At 39.1% G+C, this 20,578-nt stretch overlaps 6 protein-coding genes and 1 non-coding gene across 12 annotated transcripts; 2 read left to right on the top strand and 5 right to left on the bottom strand.

Moving 5' to 3' along the window:
* The first annotated feature begins 1,370 nt into the window (after positions 1–1,370).
* Gudu (Armadillo repeat-containing protein gudu) lies at positions 1,371–6,871 on the top strand. 2 transcript variants are annotated; one of them, XM_071793731.1, is made up of 10 exons: positions 1,371–1,512; positions 1,780–2,080; positions 2,273–2,476; positions 2,678–2,764; positions 3,037–3,285; positions 3,625–4,056; positions 4,752–5,156; positions 5,519–5,740; positions 6,150–6,265; positions 6,574–6,871. In XM_071793731.1, exons 1-10 carry the CDS (start codon positions 1,445–1,447, stop codon positions 6,605–6,607), a joined length of 2,118 nt encoding a protein of 705 aa, XP_071649832.1. In that variant the 5' UTR covers positions 1,371–1,444; the 3' UTR covers positions 6,608–6,871. The 2 variants fall into 2 exon arrangements, with proteins under 2 accessions (XP_071649832.1, XP_071649833.1); XM_071793732.1 differs by having other exon boundaries at positions 1,374–1,512; positions 1,766–2,080.
* LOC139822149 (receptor expression-enhancing protein 5) lies at positions 6,672–10,075 on the bottom strand. Of its 2 annotated transcripts, none has more exons than XM_071793750.1 (4): positions 9,839–10,075; positions 9,044–9,276; positions 8,246–8,381; positions 6,672–8,118 (listed from the first exon to the last, which is right to left on the bottom strand). In XM_071793750.1, exons 1-4 carry the CDS (start codon positions 9,963–9,965, stop codon positions 8,075–8,077), a joined length of 540 nt encoding a protein of 179 aa, XP_071649851.1. In that variant the 5' UTR covers positions 9,966–10,075; the 3' UTR covers positions 6,672–8,074. The 2 variants fall into 2 exon arrangements, with proteins under 2 accessions (XP_071649851.1, XP_071649850.1); XM_071793749.1 differs by having other exon boundaries at positions 6,672–8,121; positions 9,839–10,073.
* A 147-nt stretch (positions 10,076–10,222) lies between these two features.
* On the bottom strand, positions 10,223–13,294 carry LOC139822146 (probable pyruvate dehydrogenase E1 component subunit alpha, mitochondrial). 2 transcript variants are annotated; one of them, XM_071793743.1, is made up of 7 exons: positions 12,953–13,294; positions 12,782–12,799; positions 12,175–12,411; positions 11,876–12,094; positions 11,540–11,788; positions 11,215–11,463; positions 10,223–11,110 (listed from the first exon to the last, which is right to left on the bottom strand). In XM_071793743.1, the coding sequence occupies exons 1-7, from the start codon at positions 13,001–13,003 to the stop codon at positions 10,925–10,927; spliced, it is 1,209 nt and encodes a 402-aa protein (XP_071649844.1). In that variant the 5' UTR covers positions 13,004–13,294; the 3' UTR covers positions 10,223–10,924. The 2 variants fall into 2 exon arrangements, with proteins under 2 accessions (XP_071649844.1, XP_071649845.1); XM_071793744.1 differs by lacking the exon at positions 12,782–12,799 and having other exon boundaries at positions 12,953–13,287.
* Positions 13,295–13,568: 274 nt separating this feature from the next.
* LOC139822144 (DNA polymerase delta subunit 2) lies at positions 13,569–16,003 on the top strand. 2 transcript variants are annotated; one of them, XM_071793740.1, is made up of 7 exons: positions 13,569–13,970; positions 14,075–14,271; positions 14,354–14,658; positions 14,726–14,942; positions 15,013–15,250; positions 15,322–15,614; positions 15,690–16,003. In XM_071793740.1, the coding sequence occupies exons 2-7, from the start codon at positions 14,085–14,087 to the stop codon at positions 15,812–15,814; spliced, it is 1,365 nt and encodes a 454-aa protein (XP_071649841.1). In that variant the 5' UTR covers positions 13,569–13,970; positions 14,075–14,084; the 3' UTR covers positions 15,815–16,003. The 2 variants fall into 2 exon arrangements, with proteins under 2 accessions (XP_071649841.1, XP_071649840.1); XM_071793739.1 differs by having other exon boundaries at positions 13,571–13,976.
* Positions 15,914–17,701, bottom strand: LOC139822150 (uncharacterized). The gene is made up of 3 exons (XM_071793751.1): positions 17,562–17,701; positions 17,096–17,336; positions 15,914–16,862 (listed from the first exon to the last, which is right to left on the bottom strand). Exons 2-3 carry the CDS (start codon positions 17,318–17,320, stop codon positions 16,545–16,547), a joined length of 543 nt encoding a protein of 180 aa, XP_071649852.1. The 5' UTR covers positions 17,321–17,336; positions 17,562–17,701; the 3' UTR covers positions 15,914–16,544.
* On the bottom strand, positions 17,562–20,515 carry Dph1 (diphthamide biosynthesis 1). 2 transcript variants are annotated; one of them, XM_071793741.1, is made up of 5 exons: positions 20,354–20,515; positions 19,835–20,231; positions 19,469–19,776; positions 19,010–19,393; positions 17,562–18,740 (listed from the first exon to the last, which is right to left on the bottom strand). In XM_071793741.1, exons 2-5 carry the CDS (start codon positions 20,145–20,147, stop codon positions 18,513–18,515), a joined length of 1,233 nt encoding a protein of 410 aa, XP_071649842.1. In that variant the 5' UTR covers positions 20,148–20,231; positions 20,354–20,515; the 3' UTR covers positions 17,562–18,512. The 2 variants fall into 2 exon arrangements, with proteins under 2 accessions (XP_071649842.1, XP_071649843.1); XM_071793742.1 differs by having other exon boundaries at positions 19,835–20,266; positions 20,354–20,511.
* Positions 20,457–20,528, bottom strand: Trnaq-uug (transfer RNA glutamine (anticodon UUG)). Its single transcript has one exon. It is a non-coding gene; the product is annotated as a tRNA-Gln (tRNA).
* Positions 20,529–20,578: the final 50 nt, after the last annotated feature.

The following is a 20,578-nucleotide window of genomic DNA, read 5'->3' as shown; positions in this document are numbered from 1 at the left end:
GTAATCGTAGAACAATCGTATATGCCCCAGAAATACGACGTTCAATAACGTGATAATGACAAAATAGACCACCAGGCAATGAGCGATCTAGAAAATAGAGACGAGCGTTACACACGCGGAGGTCTCTGTCGAGAATCTCGTACTCTAATCATGCAACTCTAAAATATATAATAATGATAATTAACAATAATTAACCCTCCGTCTGTTTACATGGGTCTACGGCGTCCAAGCCAAAATAACATCTCGTAACTGTAAAACTTGCAAGCCTGCCAGAAAATATGAAATAAACGATGTTCATCAAAATGACTATAAAATCGTCAATTACAATGTAAACAGATGTTTCATGAATTTTTTCAGATTTTTTTTAAAATACTTTAAGGTATTAGGGAAAAATAGAGTCGAACATGTCAGACCCACGTATATACACTCTGAGGGTCCAAAAAACAAAACATATATAGGAGAGTAATGTAGAAAGTTCAAAAGCCAATAAATGAGCAATCGAGAGATGTTAAATTCAAATCCAGACAGCGCGCATGTCTAAAAAGACATCTTAAAAACATCTCTGAGACATCTTTTAGACATACACGTATCTAAGAGACATTTTAAAGACATTTTTTAGACATGCTTAAAAATACATAGAGACGTTTTATTTGTGTATATTTGGTTTATGTTTCAAAACGCACGAGCTTGATTCTTTTTTATAATTTAATAACAATTACTTCTCGGTCTTTCAGATTGTAGCCGAATCCCCATCGGCAGACGCCGAGCCAGGCACATAACGAGAGCATGAGTAGGATAAGGGCGAAGGGAGACGCGTATATATGCACGACGAACATTTGTTCATGTCACCACGTCGTGATTCCACCTCGTGTCGTTTCCTCAGCTTCTTCGGACGGCACATATCTTCGCGAAGATCGCCGTGTCGCTCTCGCCAAGCCCGAATTCGTTTGACGAGATTTCGCTCGTCTCCATACCTACGAATCTTCTTTCCGGATCGGTCGCTTCGTGGTCGAACAAATTTCGCGAAAGGGATGTTTTATTGTTCTATATAAATCCCCGTCAGCAGGTCGTCAATAATTTACGCGACATTTTCCATGCGCCCTTTGAAAATAACTGAAAATTTTGCGAAGATGATATTCGCTAAATCATATAGCCAAATGGACACTGACGTGTAAATGATTTACTTCAGACAGCGCGATAGCGATGCATATCGAAAAAACGATTACTATTTCGTTTCTGTTCTTTTTTCCCCCGATAAGCGTTAAAGTTCCGTTATTTTCAGCGGGGCAGCGAAATTGGCGGTAATTGTTTGATCGATAGTTCGCTGTACCAGCGTACGGGGATGGTCAAAGGTGTTTCGAGTCCGAAAACGAATATTTTCTGATGAGAAAAGGACTTCCCTTTGGGAGAGAGTTTACCGCGAACTTAATGCCCGCTGCGAAAGATGCCTCCGAAGAAGAAGAGAGAGAGCGCGCCGAAGAAAGAGGCTGTGCAAGAGTTGGAACATTCTGAGTAAGCGAACGAACACGAATTATTCACGTGGAGACGAATCGTCCTATAAATCCAGTTATGTTTTCGTTACCTTTGACTTTTTAATTATTATAGTTATTTACAATGTAATAATTTGTAGATGGCATAGTAATTTTTAGACAAGATTAATATTTTTCCAAACTTTACTGTTTTTCGGAAAAGTGGAGTGAGAATTTGGAATACCTTTCCAAAAATAAATAAGACGAAATTGAGATGTAGGACTAAGCGATATTAGGTCTGTTTCTGTAGATCGGAGCCAGAAGTCACGGAGACAGCTGAGCCGGAGCCTCCGAAACAGGTGTCCTTGCTTACCGGTGAACCCTATGGACCTCGAATTCGTCTTGTCAGCGAGAAAGCCGAGGAGGAGAGCTCGGACGACGAGCCGGAGTCCGAGAGCGAGGAAGAAGCCAGGTATCTTCAGGAAGATCACCCGGAAGTGCCTTCCGAATTCTGGCACATACAGAAGCTCATCAAGTACATGAAGGCCGGCAACCAGACCGCTACTATGGTATCCTTGTGTTTACTGAAGGATTACGATCTCACCGATAAGGTTCGTTATAAAACTTATCATTTTATATGTTAGACTGCAAGAAAAAATATCAGGAGAGCTATTTATATAACAAGATGAATAATTCTGTGCATAGGCTTATTCTTCCGCTTTACTTGTCAATTTTTTACTTCTTTAATTTGAAATAATCTGTCTGTCTCGTATCCGCATGGTTCAAACTTGTTCGTGGTGCAGATCATACAGAAAGCTATCCAAGAAATGGGCGGTCTCGAAGTTCTAGTAAATCTTCTCGAAACGAGTGACATCAAATGTCAGAACGGCTCGTTGTCGGTCCTACTGCAAATCGCGACTTCCACGGATATGAAACGATATTTAATCGACTTGGACATCACGACGCCATTGATCCAAATGCTGAAGCATCCCGCTAGAGATATCCAGGTTGTTCATTGACCCTTATTACAATAACTCCTCCGATTTTATCGGCTTATGCGCTCCGTGCTTAGTTTAGAATTCTATTAATTTAAACCAATAAAATTCAACAATTTGAGATCCCAAAAATCCTGTCTTTTTAGAGCAGTTATTGTTTCTTCGTTTTATTGTACTATAATAATGTATAGTAATAATTTTTTATTTTCTCAGATTTTGGCAGCCGAAACAATGGCCATTATAGCTCGAGTCAGAAAGGCTAGAAAACAGATCAGAATTCGCGGTGGAATACCGCTCATAGTAAGTTACCTTGTTGCAATTATTCAAATAATATTCATTTCTATCAATGCAGATTAATTTTTATCTCTTTAACTTGGCAATGCTTTTTATCTTTTTCTAGTTGTAAGAAAGAGATAAAAAGTTAATCTACATTGCAGTAGAAATGGACATATGACGAATGAGTCCGTCTCCAAGACTCTTGCTTCGCATACAGTATATTTAACATTTAAATATATTTTTTCTCAATGTGGCCAGCGTAACAATTTATTGACTCTCAAATTTTGATTCGACAGCTGGACGTAATGGATGTGCCGGACGAGGTTCTCCGCCGGTCGTACGACGAATTGAGCGAGGCTAGCAAAGAACTCGTGGCCGTCGCTATAGGCTGCGCCAAGGTCTTAGATTCCTTGGGCAGTAGTCCGAAGGTCAAGGAGGAACTTCGCCAACACGGCGTCGTTCGTTTGATGTCGCGTTTCCTGAGATCGAAACACACTCAGCTGATCGTACCCACGATGGGCGTCGTACAGCAGTGCGCTGATCTGGTTTATTGAATTCTTTTCTCTATCTGTTAACAGTATTAATTAAGATAACATAATTATCTGTCTATGAAAATGATATTAATTGATTTGAAAAATACATAAAATTAAATTATGAAAATGGACCGTTAAAAATGATCATATAATATTACCGTATTAATAATAAAAAACAAATTAAATATCGTGAAATTTAAATATCAGACATCGATATTGTGATTACAATTATTCAAAATCCACTATCGCATTTATTAAATAATTATAATTAGTTCGACAACTCATTTTCAAATTTTCATTACAAATATTTTCCTATAGTTGGTGTCGTATTTGAGTCGTGCGTGTGTGCAGAATGTTTTCAGGGAGGCGTTTGAGCGAGTGGGCATCATCAACGATTTGGTACGACATTTGAAGAACGACAACACGAAGCTGAAGGAGAACTCCGCCCTGGCCATCTTCAAGTGCGCCTCGAATCGGGAAACTCGAACGATGGTGCGTCGAGCCGGTGGCCTGGATCCACTTTGCAAACTCGTGCAGAGCGACGAGGTACACGCCAACAAGCGTCTGCTAGCCGCTGTCACTGGCGGTATTTGGAAATGCGCCATCAGTCCGGAGAACATAATGAGGTTCAATCAGAACGACCTCGTGGCGTCGTTGGTGCCTCTGCTCGAGGAAAACGAGGACGAGCGGGTGTTGGCTAACGTCGTGGGCGGCCTTGCCGAGTGCTGTAAGGATTCCGCTAACAGGGACATCTTGAGAACTAACGAGGGTCTACCGAAACTGGTAAAGACCGTTCAAAGTCGGAAATACACTTCTGTAGTTCTGTCTCTGGTTTTCTTCTCTCTCTGCTGCCGGATCGAACTTTGCTTCTCTTGTCAAACTCTGTATGCTTTATACATTGGGATTATAAGAGGGAATAAACACATACATATGTTGATGGTCTCAAAGATGTGACGTCATGGAGAATCATTTTTTTTTTTTTTTTCGAATAAAAGATAATTTTTATGTATTTAAATATATACTTAGACATGAAATCATTTTACATGTACTAATGACTTGAATATCATATCCAAGAAAGGACGAATTATATTGATATAGACAGAAAGAGATCCCTCCCGGCATTTAGGTTGAAATAATAAAACCGATAGTCGTGATTCTTTTATAACAATCCTCGAACAATTATTAGATGAATTCTCATCGTGTATGTTAATAATTTAATAACAATTATTAATTTTGTTACTGGAATATCGCTGTGCGTTGATCCATTTACGTTTAATTATCCCATTCGCGTTTATATGAGAGATAATTTCCAAATGAGGCGAAAATTGGATTGCGCATCGGAGGGTGTTTGCGAGTACCGGCTCCCGACGATTAATCGAGTTAACGTGCGCCACGCCATCCTCGCGACGATCAATGTTTCCTCGTTATCCTCTGGTATTGGCGATACCGCAGAATGAATACTTCAGAGACCTTTGCAGATTAGATTGTTGAGCGCCACGTACGAGCCATTACTGGAGAACGTGCCGTTGGTGCTGAAAGAGTGCGCCGTCGATGAGAGATGCATGGACATTATCAACGACCCGGAGCATCGGCTGGACGGCGTGCGATTAGTTTGGTCCCTGCTAAAGCACCCCAGCGATGTCATCAAGCGTAACGCCTGCCTCGCTCTGGTACCCTGCATACGGCACTCCAAGGACTCGCCGGAAATGGTGCGTGCCTTCGTGGGCGGCCTGGAGCTCACGGTCAGCCTCCTGGAGAGCAAGGACACGGAAGTGCTCAGCGCGGTCTGCGCGATGATCGCGGAGATCGCTACCGATCCTGAAAACCTGGGTATCCTGACGGATCACGGCGTCGTGAAAAAACTGGCTGCCCTCGTGGAAACTGTTGGTTCATCGCTGCTTAATACAACGATAATTTTTTTTTTTTTACTTAATTTGCACGGCTGCTTCATGGAAGATATGACAATATATAATAGTTAATATACTCGCAGAATAGCATTTACACAATTTAAACTTTTTTTGGTAAACTTTTTTTGGTAAACATACGGAATAAAATATAATCCGCGCTTGTTGGCATATGCTTCTTATATAATTCCTCAAATCTTTTTTATCAAATTAATAATAATGATACTTAACAGTTTACTCCGTTTTTTCCCCATGAAATAGCCGCATTTAAATATTTTACTGCCTATTAAATATTTTTAATCGAAACATCTGCGCGATAATGGAATGACTTCTTTTTTAAGGACGATGAGAATTTGCGCGCTAATCTGACATTGGCGATAGCCTATTGCTGCGATTGGGATCGGAACAGTTATGAATTCGGCAAACTGAACGCTGTCGCGCCGCTCGTTAATTACATGATCAGCAAGAACAAGGACGTGTTGAAGGGTGTTTGCATTGCCGTGTACCATTTGAGCAAGGAGCCCTTAAATTGCGTGACCATGCACACCTGCGGCGTTATCAAGGTATAATTAGGAGCTTGCGTTTTTGCATACGTGCATAATATTAACAGTTGTTTGATATTAAAGCATAACTCTACGAAATCTCAAAATTTTTAAAGTTCAAAAAAGAATATGTTTTATCTAAAAATTTATTTTCTCATAAACATTTGTAAGTCATATTAATTTAGTGTTATAAATGTTTATAATATTTTAATATGAACCGATAAAGATATCTTCAATAGAGATAATTTCATTAGAATGTTCGATAAAAATAATAAAAAAGTCCAGATATCTAGAGTTACATCTTTTTCACACAATTTGATTAATTATATTATTATTATCGGTTCAATATACCGAGACGATACATTACATTTTCTCTGCTTTTCGAAAATCCTAATTAAATTCTGAAAATGTTGATGGAATTTTCAACCAGCACGTATTGCGTTTGGTGGGTTCGGACGATCCAGAGGTGCAGATTGCAGCTGCGTCCACTATTCGTCATATAAGGAAGCTCGCATTGACTGCAGAGAAATTCCACTTCAACGAAATGTAATTTCTTTACATTTTTTATGAATTTCAATCCTAAAGAGCACAACAATCCTATTCAACTGAAATTGATCAATATTAAATTTCCTATTCGTAATTCTAAATATCGACAAATAATTTTGAATTTATATTTGATAAAATATGTATTTCTGAAACGAATAATTCATTTTGTCATAATTTGATTTACGGGAACTTAGTATTGTGCGCTTATATGTACATTTATTTGCGCTCTTCAGGATTAAATTATTTTAATTATTTTGCTTTTACTATTTAATGAAGCTGCTGTATACAATCATTTGGGATTTTCACAGGAGCTCATTACAGGAAATCGATTTCCGTTTGTGAATGATGTCAGTTATCAGCGGAAAAGAAAAAAGAAGAAAAAAAGAGGAAGAAAAGAGGAAGTGTATAAAATAAAAACATATTTATTGCAGTGCGTGTATAGTGGTTTATAATTTTGGTCAATACCTCTAAATTTACAATTTTATTTAAAACCCGTAATATCATCCTCTCGGTAACAATCGGTATAACCATATGACGAATTTTAAAAGTGATGGAAAAAAGACATGGAAAAATGCCCTTAGATTTTCATAGAATCTACAAATGTAACACACCGACTTGGTCGGACAAGGTGGTTATTAACTTGTACAAGACGGTTTAATTTGAGCAATATACACAATATCCTAAGCTTGTCTCTATTATTTCAAAGTCGAAGCTATTTGAGGATGTTGGTAGACTATACTATATTCTTTTATATAGAATATAAACAGAAGAAGACAATCGCATGCAAGTTACGATGCAATCTCACATATATAATGTACAAATTTAAGCTAATTGTGCGTGTCGTTTCATTGACGACTCGTGAACTAACTAGAAGGCATAATTTCTGATTTATCTCAGAACTCTCGCCTTATCGCGATATAACAATTAGATGGCAACAATGGTCATCAAAGATTTCAAATTTTTAGTTAGATTTATCGAGGTATCTTTACGTATCTGAATATATCATATATCGTTTCCGATTATCTTGGATCTTTGCTAATTTTAAGTATTTCAATCATCCTTACCAGCTTCTTATCAACAATGCCTGATAAACTTACCTAGTAAAACATACGCGGTAAAAACTGGTTTCACCAACATCTTATTCATTTCAGATTAACACCGCAAATATTTTAAAATAAAAACTCGACATATTATTATTGTATAATTGATATTGAGTAAATAATTTAGAAAAAATAAAGAATTAAATCAGGTAATTAGAAAGTTTAATGTTGGTGAAACTCTTTCCTCTAAAAGTAAAGTATTCTAACACATGTATATCATCAATGATTACGCAAATGGCAGACACACGTGGCCAGTCTATCCTATTGTACAAAAACATTCCAAATTTTCAGTTGGCTCGGAATTACTATAAACGATAAGCCGAGCTTATCTGAAAATAAAACGTTATTTCAATGCTGAAACTGTGTTTCTAACAACACTATTCCGTAATTCTGTGAAACCAGGCTATTATACTATAAATGATTTATTTTCAGAGGGAGACTTTTTTTTCATTCGTGCATCCTTCGTATTCGTTATCTATTCACAATTTTGGACAACTTTGATTTTCCCTGATTCACTTGACAGTTGCTTATTGTATCTAGGATATTTAAAATTTCTATTCGTTTGGCATTTTCTTCATCTTTGTAGTCGTTAATGTAACAACGCTCAATAATATTCGGTAAAGCATAAAATCCACGCTCTCTCTCTGCTAGGAATGAGTAAAGGGAAAGACACAAATGGACTTTCTATTATGTTCAATTTATAGCTTCATTAATCTTCCTTATTGGTCAGCAATGCTCCCGCTGCAGTCTTGACTGCTACAAAAGTAATATATCTTTATATTTCTGCTTTGATTGATATTCGCAAATAAATATTCCTCTGGCAGACATGTGCGTAGTATTAGGGAAGCCAGATTATTTTTTGATAAGATAATCGCCTTACCTGTATCACGTGCATTGGACAACAGTCTGTCTAATCCAGGTTGATACTGTATAAACTTTGGACGGATGACTCGGCGATATAGAATCAAGGAACCGTTGTACTCGGTTGGCGCCATCAACCATACATAGAATATACACTGCATACACAAATTCATAAATTTATCAATATTTGACCATGGCAGGGTCTATCTTTAAGACTTGTATTCATTTCTATTAATGCAGGTTAATTTTAATCCTGGTTTAACTTACTTTTTATCTTTTTCTAATTCCAAGAGTTAGAAAAACATAAAAAGTAAGTTAACCTTGACGGAAATATTTTACTGAAAATATAATAATAAATTTTACTGAAATATATTTTAAATTCTCTCTCAATTGATCCCATTTCATTACTATTCTATCAATATTCAGTAAAAATTCAATTTTTAGTCAAATTTAGTTAATTTTATGATATTCTCATATTTCAAAAAATGTATTACTTTTCATTAGTATAATCCCAGATAGCACAGTGACGTCAAATGACGTATTAACTCCGTCATAATGCCGTCTCTAACGTCATTATGACGGAATTAATTGTCACTGTGCTATCTGGGATTTAACTTTCCTTATATTTCACAGTATTACAATTCATAAGGATAATTTATTTATTTTAAAATATATGAAATATATTTTTCAATAACTTTTATTTCAATTTTCATCGATTTCACAGCACTTTCAACAAAATATTTCCATCAGGGAAACCAAGATCAAAATTAATCTACATTGATAGAAATGGACATTAATGTGTCTTTAAAATTTATACCTTGAACAGCCAGTAAACCGGAAACCAGCAGACGATATATTCAGAAAAGAATTCTATTATAGTAAATATGGCAAAAACGACCCAATAAGTAAGCCATTTTGTGTCGTCCTCTTTCTTGGGGCTTTCCAAAGCCTTCATAGATTGGTATGCGGGATAAACAAAACCAACTATATTACACACTAGCTGTTGTCCCAATCCAAACACCAAGTATAAAGCCAGCAGCATCAATGATCCTATCAATAGTAAATAACAAAAATAATAACAATAATAACGTAGTCTTTCTGAGAATAGAGGGGCCAATTTCGCCGTCTCTGATTAACTCGATCCTCCCATCAAACTCACTCTTCATCTCTTTCTGACTTCCCTCTTAGAAAGAGACGAAGAGTGAGTTTAATCGGAGGATCAAGTTAATCGGAGACGATGAAATCGGCCCCTACTCCTAATTAAATTTAACGTACTGCTGTTTACGGGAATTTTTACGCAAATAGACAGAAAATACAGGATATTCCGGATACCGTCATGCGATTGTACGACAAAGATCAACAGGTTGCAGATTTTCGGAAAGAGCTCCGAAATATTTATTCGAGAAAGAAACGTGGCGTTAACGTAAAAAATAGGGGGGGAAAAAAGGTAGACACATTCGCGTTGCGTAACGCGAGCGCGCGATAACGAGTTTCGAGGAGCCGCGAGAGCGCATTAGCATAAAGGCTGAATAATTATCTAAATGCCTGCGGCCGAGCCGGCCAATCAATAAGAATGACTGGAAAATCAGCGTGTAATCGTCCGGCGACTCACCGACAAAAATGTACAGCCGATCGATGCCGGTCTTCGCCTCCGCGAAGACGAACATCTTTGTCCATGACTTGCTCTCGTCCCTCAACGTCTTCTCGAGATATTCCTTCACGGCGGTAATTCGGGCCATTTTTTTTCCTCGCGGAAACAAACTATCCTTCGACACAAGACGGAGCGCGTAGCCTTGGTTAAGCGTGTACCTGTTCGCCACTAGAGAGATATGGCCGACCAGGCCGACGTTCGATATCGACCGGTCGACACGTTCGATGCTTCTTTCTTTCTCGATCTCTCGAGATCTCGCAACCAATCACCATTCAAAAATGCACGATAAATTCATTCTTCCCACAACCAAGTGACTTATTTTTTTATAACGGAAATTAAAAGAAATTTTTATTTTTTTTTTAGATTTATTTTTTTTATTAACACATTAACAAATAGCTCAGGTCTTAGGCGCACGTTGTACCGTAAAAGATCCTATTTTCATGATAACTCGCACTCAAAATAAATTAAACTATAAATAAATTTAATTTCCCAAATTATCAAAAAAATGGATCTTCTCTTTAGCATTGGATTGTAACGCAAAATGTTCCGTCTGTTCTTTTCCTAGGAGGGACTTCCTGAATTGGTGCAATAAATTAGAGTGAGACAAGTATATTTTGGATCTATTTTCTATTGCTGAACTAGCTGCACTAGTTCAGAGTTGTATCTTTTCCTTCCAATGTGGGGTAAAAAAGATACAACTCTGAACTAGTTCAGCAATAGAAAACAGATCCATTGTTTGACCGTAACTAGTGTAACTTATAACACTAGTGCGCACCATATCAGGAAGTTCCTCGAAGAACAAACGGGTTACGCGCGCGCGTCGTGGAGCATTGAGATTAATATCGGTGCGCAATGGTTGCACTCGAATTAATCTGTTTCGGCAATATCAGTTCTCCCCTTCAACGAAATAATATACATCCTCGAATTAAAGAATCGTGTGCGGTACGTACATCTCTATACAACTAATTTGTAGGTCTATGAACATTGAGGATGTGGCACGTGACTGTAAAATATACAATATTTTAGGAAAACAATCTTTGAGCAGTTTTAAGCATTTATGGCTGGCCCTAGTCTGGCGTGCGATAAAGGATTGAAGGGTGTCGTGTTTCGAATCTCCTTCTCTAGGCAATTCGCATAAATGTCGGCAGTGAGTTCGCTCAGCGGAATCTCCTTGTCATTCTTGGCAGCTTTCATGGCATCGTCCACCGATTTTCTGATCTCACCCTCTATTACCTGGAATAGAAAAGAGATCGTGTTATCCACACAAATCATTTCGGGTAACAATAAATTACTAATAACGTTAATCGCGAAATCTAACGAAAGAGACGTCAACTGACTTTGATCTCGTCCGCAGTGACGAGGTTGGCATTTAAGATTCTCTCCTTGAAGCTGGTCAGAGGATCCCGAGTCTGCCGAACCTCCTGCACCTCTTCTCGCGTACGATAGCTGGTTCCGGGATCCGACATACTGTGTCCGCTGTACCTGTACGTCACAGTCTCCATGACGATCGGTCCCTTACCGGACGTGCAGTGGTCGATCGCGAATTTCGTAGCTTCTCTCACAGCTAACACATCCATCCCGTCCACCTACGATACGATTTCTATCGTAAATCCCGTTTACCTAAATAAAAACGCGAATCTCTTAGGAGAGGAGATAACGTACCCATATTCCGGGAATATAGTCGCCCCTGGTGTAATATTCCGTGCTTGCCGCGGCACGCTCCACGCTGGTACCCATCCCGTATCCGTTATTCTCGCAGACGAAGATGCAGGGTACGTCCCACAGCTTAGCCATATTGTACACCTCGAACACCTGTCCCTGATTGGCCGCGCCATCGCCGTACAATGTTAGACAAACTCCGCCGTTATTCAAGTATTTTTGTGCAAAGGCGATTCCAACTCCTAGCGGCACCTAATTGCAGCGACAACACGTTGAAATATTAAAGAAAAATTTACACATTGGCGATATTAAAATTAAATTTTAGGATTAATGTAAAACCTGAGCGCCAACAATGCCGTTTCCTCCATAGAAGTTCTTAGAATACATGTGCATGGAACCACCCTTGCCTTTGGCGTTGCCACCTTGTCTGCCCGTGAGTTCTGCAAAGACGCCAAATACGTCTATGCCCATCAAATAAGTCCAGCCGTGTGCGCGGTAAGCCGTGATTACAGCGTCCTGGGATCTCATCGCCGCTTTCATGCCGACTGCGCAAGCTTCCTGTAAAGAAAATGCAACAAAGAAGATTGAAGTAATCTCAAACTAAATAAATATCAAAAACCATGCGAGATGATCTTTACTTGTCCGGAATATAAGTGACAGAAACCCCGAACGATCTTCTCTTTGTACAAGTTGCCGGCAGCCGTTTCCATACGACGTATCGTATGTAGCTTCTTAAACAGTTCGATAGCGTCATCCCGGGTTACCGTCACCTGAGTGGATGGGCCCTGGTCCAGTTTGTGCAGGCGAAAAGGCTTGGTCTCGAAGGAGGCTTCGGTAGCATAATTGTTTTTCTTGCTCAAGAAAAACGAGGCCACCTAGAAACATCAACATCTAGTAAGTGTCTGTAGTGACGCGAAATCGTAATGTAACATGTAACTGTACACACGTGAGACAATGTGAAGTTTATCTTTACGTTTATCTCGTGAATCAATTGATGGTGTTCTTTAATGTTCATTCTACCGATGTAGATTAACTTTAATCTCGGTTCAAATTTTCAAAACTAGAAAAAGATAGAAAATAAATTAAACCGAGATTAAAGTTAATCTATATTGGTGGAAGTAGATGTAAGAGAGGCTCAAAATTTTGAGCTTTCGTGTTAACATCAATCGAATTCAAAGCAAATAAAATACAAGGCGACAGCATTAACGCGAACCGCAGCATAACCGGATCGCGGGTGATAATTACCTCGTTCCAGCTTCCAAACTGGCGAGTATGCGAGATATTGAGGAAAGAAGAAGACTCATGAGATATGGTGTCGCAAGTAACAGGGGTCTGGGATTCGTGGCGAGACCCTGACACAAAAAACGCGATGCGGCGCGTGTTTAGAGGTCACGCGTCGCCCGTCGGTGTACTTACGTTTCGTCGTGACAACGGCGCGGCGACGTTCCTGAGGCAGCTCGGGATCATTTCCTAATGATGGGAGAGAGAGATCAGAGATAACAGAACTTGCTTCTCGTCTCGTGGAGTCCAGTGCTGAAGTATGCCTCGTCGCCGTGAACTGCCGTGAACCACCTTCACCTGACACGAACCGTAGACGGACCAGATGATGTACGAAGGGATGCACGATGCATCGAAGTGCAGATGATGTAGCTCTGCTCCCAGGAACGGTTCTAGTCGGGGCGCAAAACGCGCAGCACATGATCTTCATCAGATTTTGTTCTTCCGACTTTTCCTTGCACCTGCTTTTTATTTCGCGTTGTGGTTATGTCGTAATATCGTATCGCGATGAAATAAAAAAAATTGAATAATGGCCGATTCTCTCTCTCTCAATTCCAGATAAGGGAAAGTGAGCAAAAACGCATAAGAAGAAGAAGAAGAAGACATTTTTGAGAAGTCTTATGTCATGTCCCGATTTTGGATATGGTACTGTCTGGGACGTTAAATGTATATGAATGACAATAGGCCTGTTTTGTTTTAGCTGAACTTCTTGCACGGTTCATCTTTTCTCCTTTTCTTTTTACATTGGAGAGAAAAGGTTTCTCTTTTTCTTTTTACATTGGAGAGAAAAGGAGAAAAGATGAACTGTGCAAGAAGTTTAGCTAAAACAAACAGGCCTAATCATGCCACGTTCGCAAATTTTTTACTCGCCTTTGCAAAATAAAAATCCGGCACTGTTCTTATCCCTCTCACGAACATAACGACCAATCACTGGCCTCATATGGGATGGGGTGACATTGACTGCACTTTCTGCACTTAAAACGAGATAAATGTGTACGCGATCGTGGAGGAAGAGAGAGGATGGCGCAAGGTGCATAAAAATTTTCTATTTACACTTTCTACACCTCAGTGCAATTGGTGCAATGACAGCGTAATCACTAATCATATGTTTCTTTCAAAACGCGGGATCCTCTTCACACGTGCAAAACAATGAAAGGCAATAGTACGCTTCTTCGTTATTTTTTTTTTTTTTTAATATATCTCTGATAACAACACGTTGATGTGATTTTATTTCACGAGCGTGACTTTGGAAAATTTCAGAAAGGAGTTAATGTTCTCACTGGAAGGGATGGAGGTCGACGAAACGCACGAATACGACCGGAAAATTGTCTTCTTCAGAGACCTTGGCAGATTTAAGCTAACAGAAAGAAAATACGACGATGATTCTCTCAACATATATACAGCGAGGTTGAACGATCTGCGGGAAGACACGTTACGTGCAGCGAAACTAAAATGGAGTAAGCCACGTTTGTGTACCCGGAACCCAAAATCTTTCCACACTACATTATCCATGTTATTCTATTTTTTTGTATGTTACAGCCGATTATTCATATGTAGAGGTTTCACGCCTAACCTTGGAAAGCCCAGGAAAGTCTTACATTTTGGTAGGAGTACTTTATAAGGAGCAGAGACTGAAACCTTCTTTGGTGCGCGACCTCAGCAAGGAACTGCAGCTGGAAGCTCAGCCAAGCAATAACAATTATGCGTCGGTCGACGACAAATTATTTCTAGAGGACGAAACGTTACGTGTAAGATTGGTAGGAAGTCACATGGATATACAGGAAGTAGTCACTGGACTTGTCTGCGCAGTACTCGGACGTGAATTGGAAAATGGAACATTCTGGGTATATACTTGCATAATTAGTCTACAGCCAGGAATCTAGCTTGCTGATATAAAAACTTTGCTCTTAGGTAGAGGATTGGTGTTTTCCAGGATACTACCCGAAGCCTTCCAGTTCGAGCGGCTCATTGGTGGAAGACGGGAAAATTCTGCTAGTATCTGGATTGGATCTGGTTAATAACACGGATGAGCTTAGCTTAGATTTACTTTCGGAATGGATAACCGGAATGGCGGGATGTGCCGATGCTCAAAAAGAAGAAGCAGTAATTGCTAGAGTCATTATCGCTGGTATGAATGTCAAAAATGTTCATATTTTCTGACTGGCGATAATATAATTCAAGCATAAATAATTGCATAGGAAACACCATTCGTGGTTCTGCGAAAATATACAATCACAAAGGCTATCACGAGATCAAATCGCACGACCAGCGTAAGATCAAGGAAGATGTAATGGCGATGCATAAACTCGACGCTTTCCTCAGCAATATCCTCCACTGCTGTTGCGTCGTGTTAATGCCGGGAGAGTTCGATCCCGCTTGCAACTACACCATGCCTCAGCAGCCCTTCCACCCATGTACTTTACATAAATCGGCCAGGTAACAGCGACATGTTTAAGTCTTGCGTCCGCCGAGCTTTCTTTACATAATACAATTTAGATGTAATACAGGTTTAAAAGCATGCACGGTGCAACTAATCCTTGGGTCGCAAATATTGGGGGTCGTGTCGTAGCCGGTTCTTGCGGCGGACCGATCATGGATATCATGAAAATCGCTGGATTATCCCAGCTGTCCGCGTTGGAATGGTTGGAGCGTACCTTGATCTGGAGGCATTACGCTCCAACCGGTCCCGACACGATTCCAATTTATCCGTTCTTCAAAAATGATCCATTCGTTATGAACGAATGGCCGGACATATATTTCGCCGGAAATATGGATAAATACGATACAAAATTAGTTACAGGTAGGATTTTAGAAAATCTGATTTGATTATCAACTTTTGTTTAACGTGAAATGACTCATGTATGCCAATGTGTAGCTGACGAGGGACATACAGTGAGATTGATATGCGTTCCAAAGTTCTCGGAAACCAAAACAGCGGTGCTAGTCAATTTACAGGACTTGACGACACAGTCCGTCTCATTCGGCGATGGGCTGTCATAATTTGTATTACGTGTTAATCTTAAAATAATTGTTCATTGCAATGAAAATGTTGTATGATCTCCACGTGAGAAATGCAAGAAGATTAGTAGAAAACATTGATCAAGTTTTTCAAATATATAATTAAATTTATTTATCTGAATATATAACATATACTTTATATAATAAATATATAATTATTTATTACACGTACGTAGCCCGTTTGTTATTGTATATACCTTAATGACACATATATCACATAAACTTATAATAAAGAATAAAAATGTAAAAGAATATAAAAATTGTAAAGCAATTTATAACAAACAATGAGTTTCTATAAACTTCGTAACTCATTCGTTATTTGCAAAAGCATCTGAAAATGCAATTATTTTAGGTTTTTCGCACATATGTAATCTATTCTCTAATAATCATTTCTTACGTTATTATCGAAAAATAATATAATGCTCTATATGAAATAAAATATTGTAACATTACTATTAATATCTATATATATTCTTTTATTCGTTTCTGCAAATACTATCTTCCTTTGGCACATATAGTTAGTTTTTTCTTAGATTATTATATCAGTCATAAGATATATCGTTAATTTTGATAATACTTGCACAGATACGTTGAATATTGGAACTTTTTAAGACATAAACGCATGCACGATTAAGGAAAGGAAGACTAGTCGAAATACCGTTAGAGATCTCAATTCGTCCTTTATCCCGATATCGCTTAGCGCCGTAACTTTTCAGAGGCCTGTAACATTATCCTGGTCTTTTTCCCACCGCGAACGATTATTTTGATAAAAATTTTGAGTTTCCGAACCGCGGGATCTGGAAGCGACGGGAATGTTCACGCGAACAGTAGTTGATTCCAATCGCTGTTCGCTGCTTGACGAATCTTGGCATTCGGAGCCGTTCGTTTGCTGATCTTCCGATCGTTCCTCGCTTCTCATGGCGCATATTACATCTGTAAGGGCCACTATATAATTTTTGGCCAGCGTTAACGTCTCAATTTTCGAGAGCCGTCTCTCTTTGGTGACGTGAGGAATCACTTCGCGTAAGGACTAGAGAAAAAAGAAAAATATTCACTAATTATCTTACAAAAGATATACGTGTGTAAATACCTTAAAACATTATGTATTAACTGTATATGTATATGAATAGAAGAGGATCTTTTCGAGAAAGATCAGAGACAAATATTTGTTGTTACAGTCATTTCTTCACATAAATAGTCCTTCCTTATCGTCTTATCAGTTTTTATATTTTAGATATAACACGATAATATTGTTTTATGTACCTGAAACGCATCGTTCAAACTGTGCATCCGCATACGCTCGCGTTCATTGCTTTCCAGCCTCCTGAGAGTTCTCTCCCGTGCCGTATTTCCCCTGGAGGGTTTTGACAATTTCAATACCGAGGATTCCGTTCTTTTTGTCTTTCGTCGTAAACTCCTACCGCTCTGCGACGATTCCGTAGCCCATTTTGTCTCCCAAGTATTCTCGTTTGTCACCTTAGACCGCATAGTATATTCCTTTCCTCTAATGAAAAAAGAAAAAAAAATATAATTAATAATAAATCTCACTTTCGATATTTAAATTTCACTTATCACGATTTTAAAACCAGAATCTTTAACATGTCTTCCCACATCTATTTTCCTTGTTTACTGTCTTCAATTTAAGTTATAAACAAAGAGAGCAGAAGTAAGAATATACAAAGAAGATTGAAGATATAAAATTAATGCTTGACATTTTTCTATGACTTACTTTTTATCAATGTCGATGATCGGATCGTTGATTAATCGAATTGTAAGAGACGATTTGTGGATCTTACTCTCACAATTGGTGCTGCGTCCGTCGATTTAACGCATTTTAATATCGAATAGCTGTACGGACAAAAGTCACGTCGAGATCTCCGAAAATTTGAAACCGTGCTGAGCTAGGCGCCGCGTGTACTTGTTGAGCCACGCTGGAACGACGACTGACGTCGCGACACCGGGGTGCGGCCGGCGCCGCCTTTCACCCCCGGTATTTTGTCATGTACTCTGTGCTCCTTTCTTTCACTTTCCTTCACCCGCATCGGTCGTTTTTATCATATATTCATCGATAATTTTCATCCTCCTACAATATATTCCTTGACAATGTTAGAATAACAAATATTTCATTTCGATATTCAAAACAATATTTTTCAATTGAGAACATTTTGATTTATATAAATTAATTCTAACTCGGTGATTCGCATTCATTTTTTTTTCCACGCAACTTCTCGCACGATCTCGTCAGTATGTTCTGTAAACAAGTTGAAAAATAATGATGTTTCAATCAAATATGTATAGTTTTAATATTCTTTTTTCGACAGCAAGAGGCGAGTGAAAAAAATCGAGTAGCGAGTGTTAGATTTTGTACACCCTGTATATACAGTATTCGCGTGTCTATGTGTGAGCGGGCTACAGGTGGGCGTATGACGTAATTCGCCCACGCGGACCCTCCTATCTGCCCATTATCGCTCCGCTAGCAACAACTTAGGGATGACGGGGGTTTAATATAGACAGCTCTCAAATGCACCTGCTCGAATTTACATTGTGTTTAATGAAAAACTTGTTAAAAACTTGCGCGATCGTGGTAGAACGAGGAAGGATTTTCATCTAACGGGATTTTCGTCTAACACAATTTAACAGATAATTTCATAACAAATTTAAATTACATATTCGATTCCCTTTATTTGTCCATTTTACATTTACCGCAGCAGGTATCGGTTTTTTCTAATTCAGATTCCTTGTGATTAGCGGTCCATGGTCCGAGGCTGATTGTAGCGTAAAAATCCATGGGATACGGCCGGTCCTTGTCGAATTCTGCCATCTTAAGAGCGACGGCACCTTCATAGGGCGTGAGAAATGGTTTTTCGAACGCGACACCCCAGTCGATGCTCAATCGTGGACACGCAATCTTGAATAAAACGTATTGACATAATTCAACATACCATATAAATCTTTTCAGCTACCTATCACGTTATATTGACTCGAGCAAATATTTTCTCTTCTTCTTTCAGCTCTTTTTGAAATTATACATCTCTTTCAAATATATACATATGTACATTTTTAAATTTAAATATTTTTCCTATAATTTCTTCTAAATTAAATATAATGATACTAATGCAGAGAAGAGGAAAATTTTTTTTTTTACAATTTGATGCACTTTTCTCACGAAGATCGTACCTGTATGAAAGCGTCAACGTCTTTGAACAGCTTGATTTTATCCGGGAATATCTCCGACATTAATATCACGACATTTTCCTTTCCTAAAGCCTCAATTCTATTTTGTAGAGTTTTCAGCACATTAAGACTGCCCTGCCTGCCCAGAGTACTAAGCACCAAAGCATATTTGTTGGTTTTTATAGCACGTTGTATCGCCTCGTGCCTGGTCGTCAACATTCTTTCGTGGTCATAAAATTCTTCAGTCAGTTTCTTGGCGTACGGGTCGTACTTGAATGCCCTCAGCTTAGGATTAGCGATCATGGCAGCCTCTAAATGAAAGCGGCCGTCCCCTATATAGATCACAGCATCCGCGCAGCGAACTTGTGGCGCTGTGCATCCTAAAATCTTTAAAAGTCATTTCGCACATTGCCTATCACGTCGTCTTAATGATTTAAAAGCATATTAAAGAACGTATCGTACTTCTCCAGGGCTAAGTGGCTTGCTCTGCGGCACCGAGACTTCGTAACCCTGTCTTCTAAGTTCCGTCGCTACCGCCTGTACCGTTGTGGCGAACTGTATTGTACTGACTAGCGCTACCTTTGTGGTAATTGGTAGGGTGACCTTCAGGCAATCCACGCAATGTAAAATGTCAATTCTAATGTTAACAAACACGTAAAGCACTTTGATACCGGCGACCTGGTCCATGGGTATAAGACACGAGTGTCCATAGTGGATCAGGAAGTCTGCATCCAATGCTCGCGTCGTGTAATCATCCACGCAGCAAGCTCCTGCAACAAACGACGATATAAACTACTGAAAACATTAGATGGCTTGTCTAGTTTTTACCGTAGGTGACATCGGCCATGATAACAGTCTCTGCTTCGGTAAAGTCCTCAATGATATCAGCTATGGTTGTGGCGTACATCAGGAGGCCTTCCGGCATTTGGAGAACCACTCGCTTCGCCTTGGCTTCTCTGAGCCTCCATATCGACTTGTGTATCTCGAAATTATAATTCGCAGGTAAAGCCGCTATGGCAGAATTCAGCTGAGGATCGTTCAGGAGTTCCTCGGGAATCTTGCTGGCCCTCGTGGGAGCCTTGAAAACCTTGCGAACGGGCTTCGCCTTGATAACCACCACGGAATCGCCCGGCTCGGCCATCTCCTCGAACTCGCGGCCAATTGAATTCTCAAAAATGTTTTAGCACGTGGTCTCCATAAGCGTTATTGTTTTCTTTAGCAGCAACTATCGGATCATACAAATGATGCAAATAAAAGGATCTACAAGTTAGGTTATGAACAGATTAGGTTATGAACAGAGATGAGCATGTGGAATTGTAAAATATATCTCGTTTTAACAGAACTTACTACGATATACGGGTTGCAGATTTCAACGCAAGTTTATTTTATTTACAGGCGAAAAGTAAAAAAAAAGGTATTAATTTCCAAAAATTAAAAAAAAATTTCAGTCAGGTCCCACCGAGATTTGAACTCGGATCGCTGGATTCAAAGTCCAGAGTGCTAACCATTACACCATGGGACCTTCGCTGTGAGTGGTCCTCTATATTATCATCTTTAAGTAAAAGCATGTAA

This window comes from Temnothorax longispinosus, chromosome 11 (assembly GCF_030848805.1).
Source record: "Temnothorax longispinosus isolate EJ_2023e chromosome 11, Tlon_JGU_v1, whole genome shotgun sequence".
NCBI lineage: Eukaryota > Metazoa > Arthropoda > Insecta > Hymenoptera > Formicidae > Temnothorax > Temnothorax longispinosus.
This window is presented reverse-complemented; position numbering and strand designations above follow the sequence as displayed.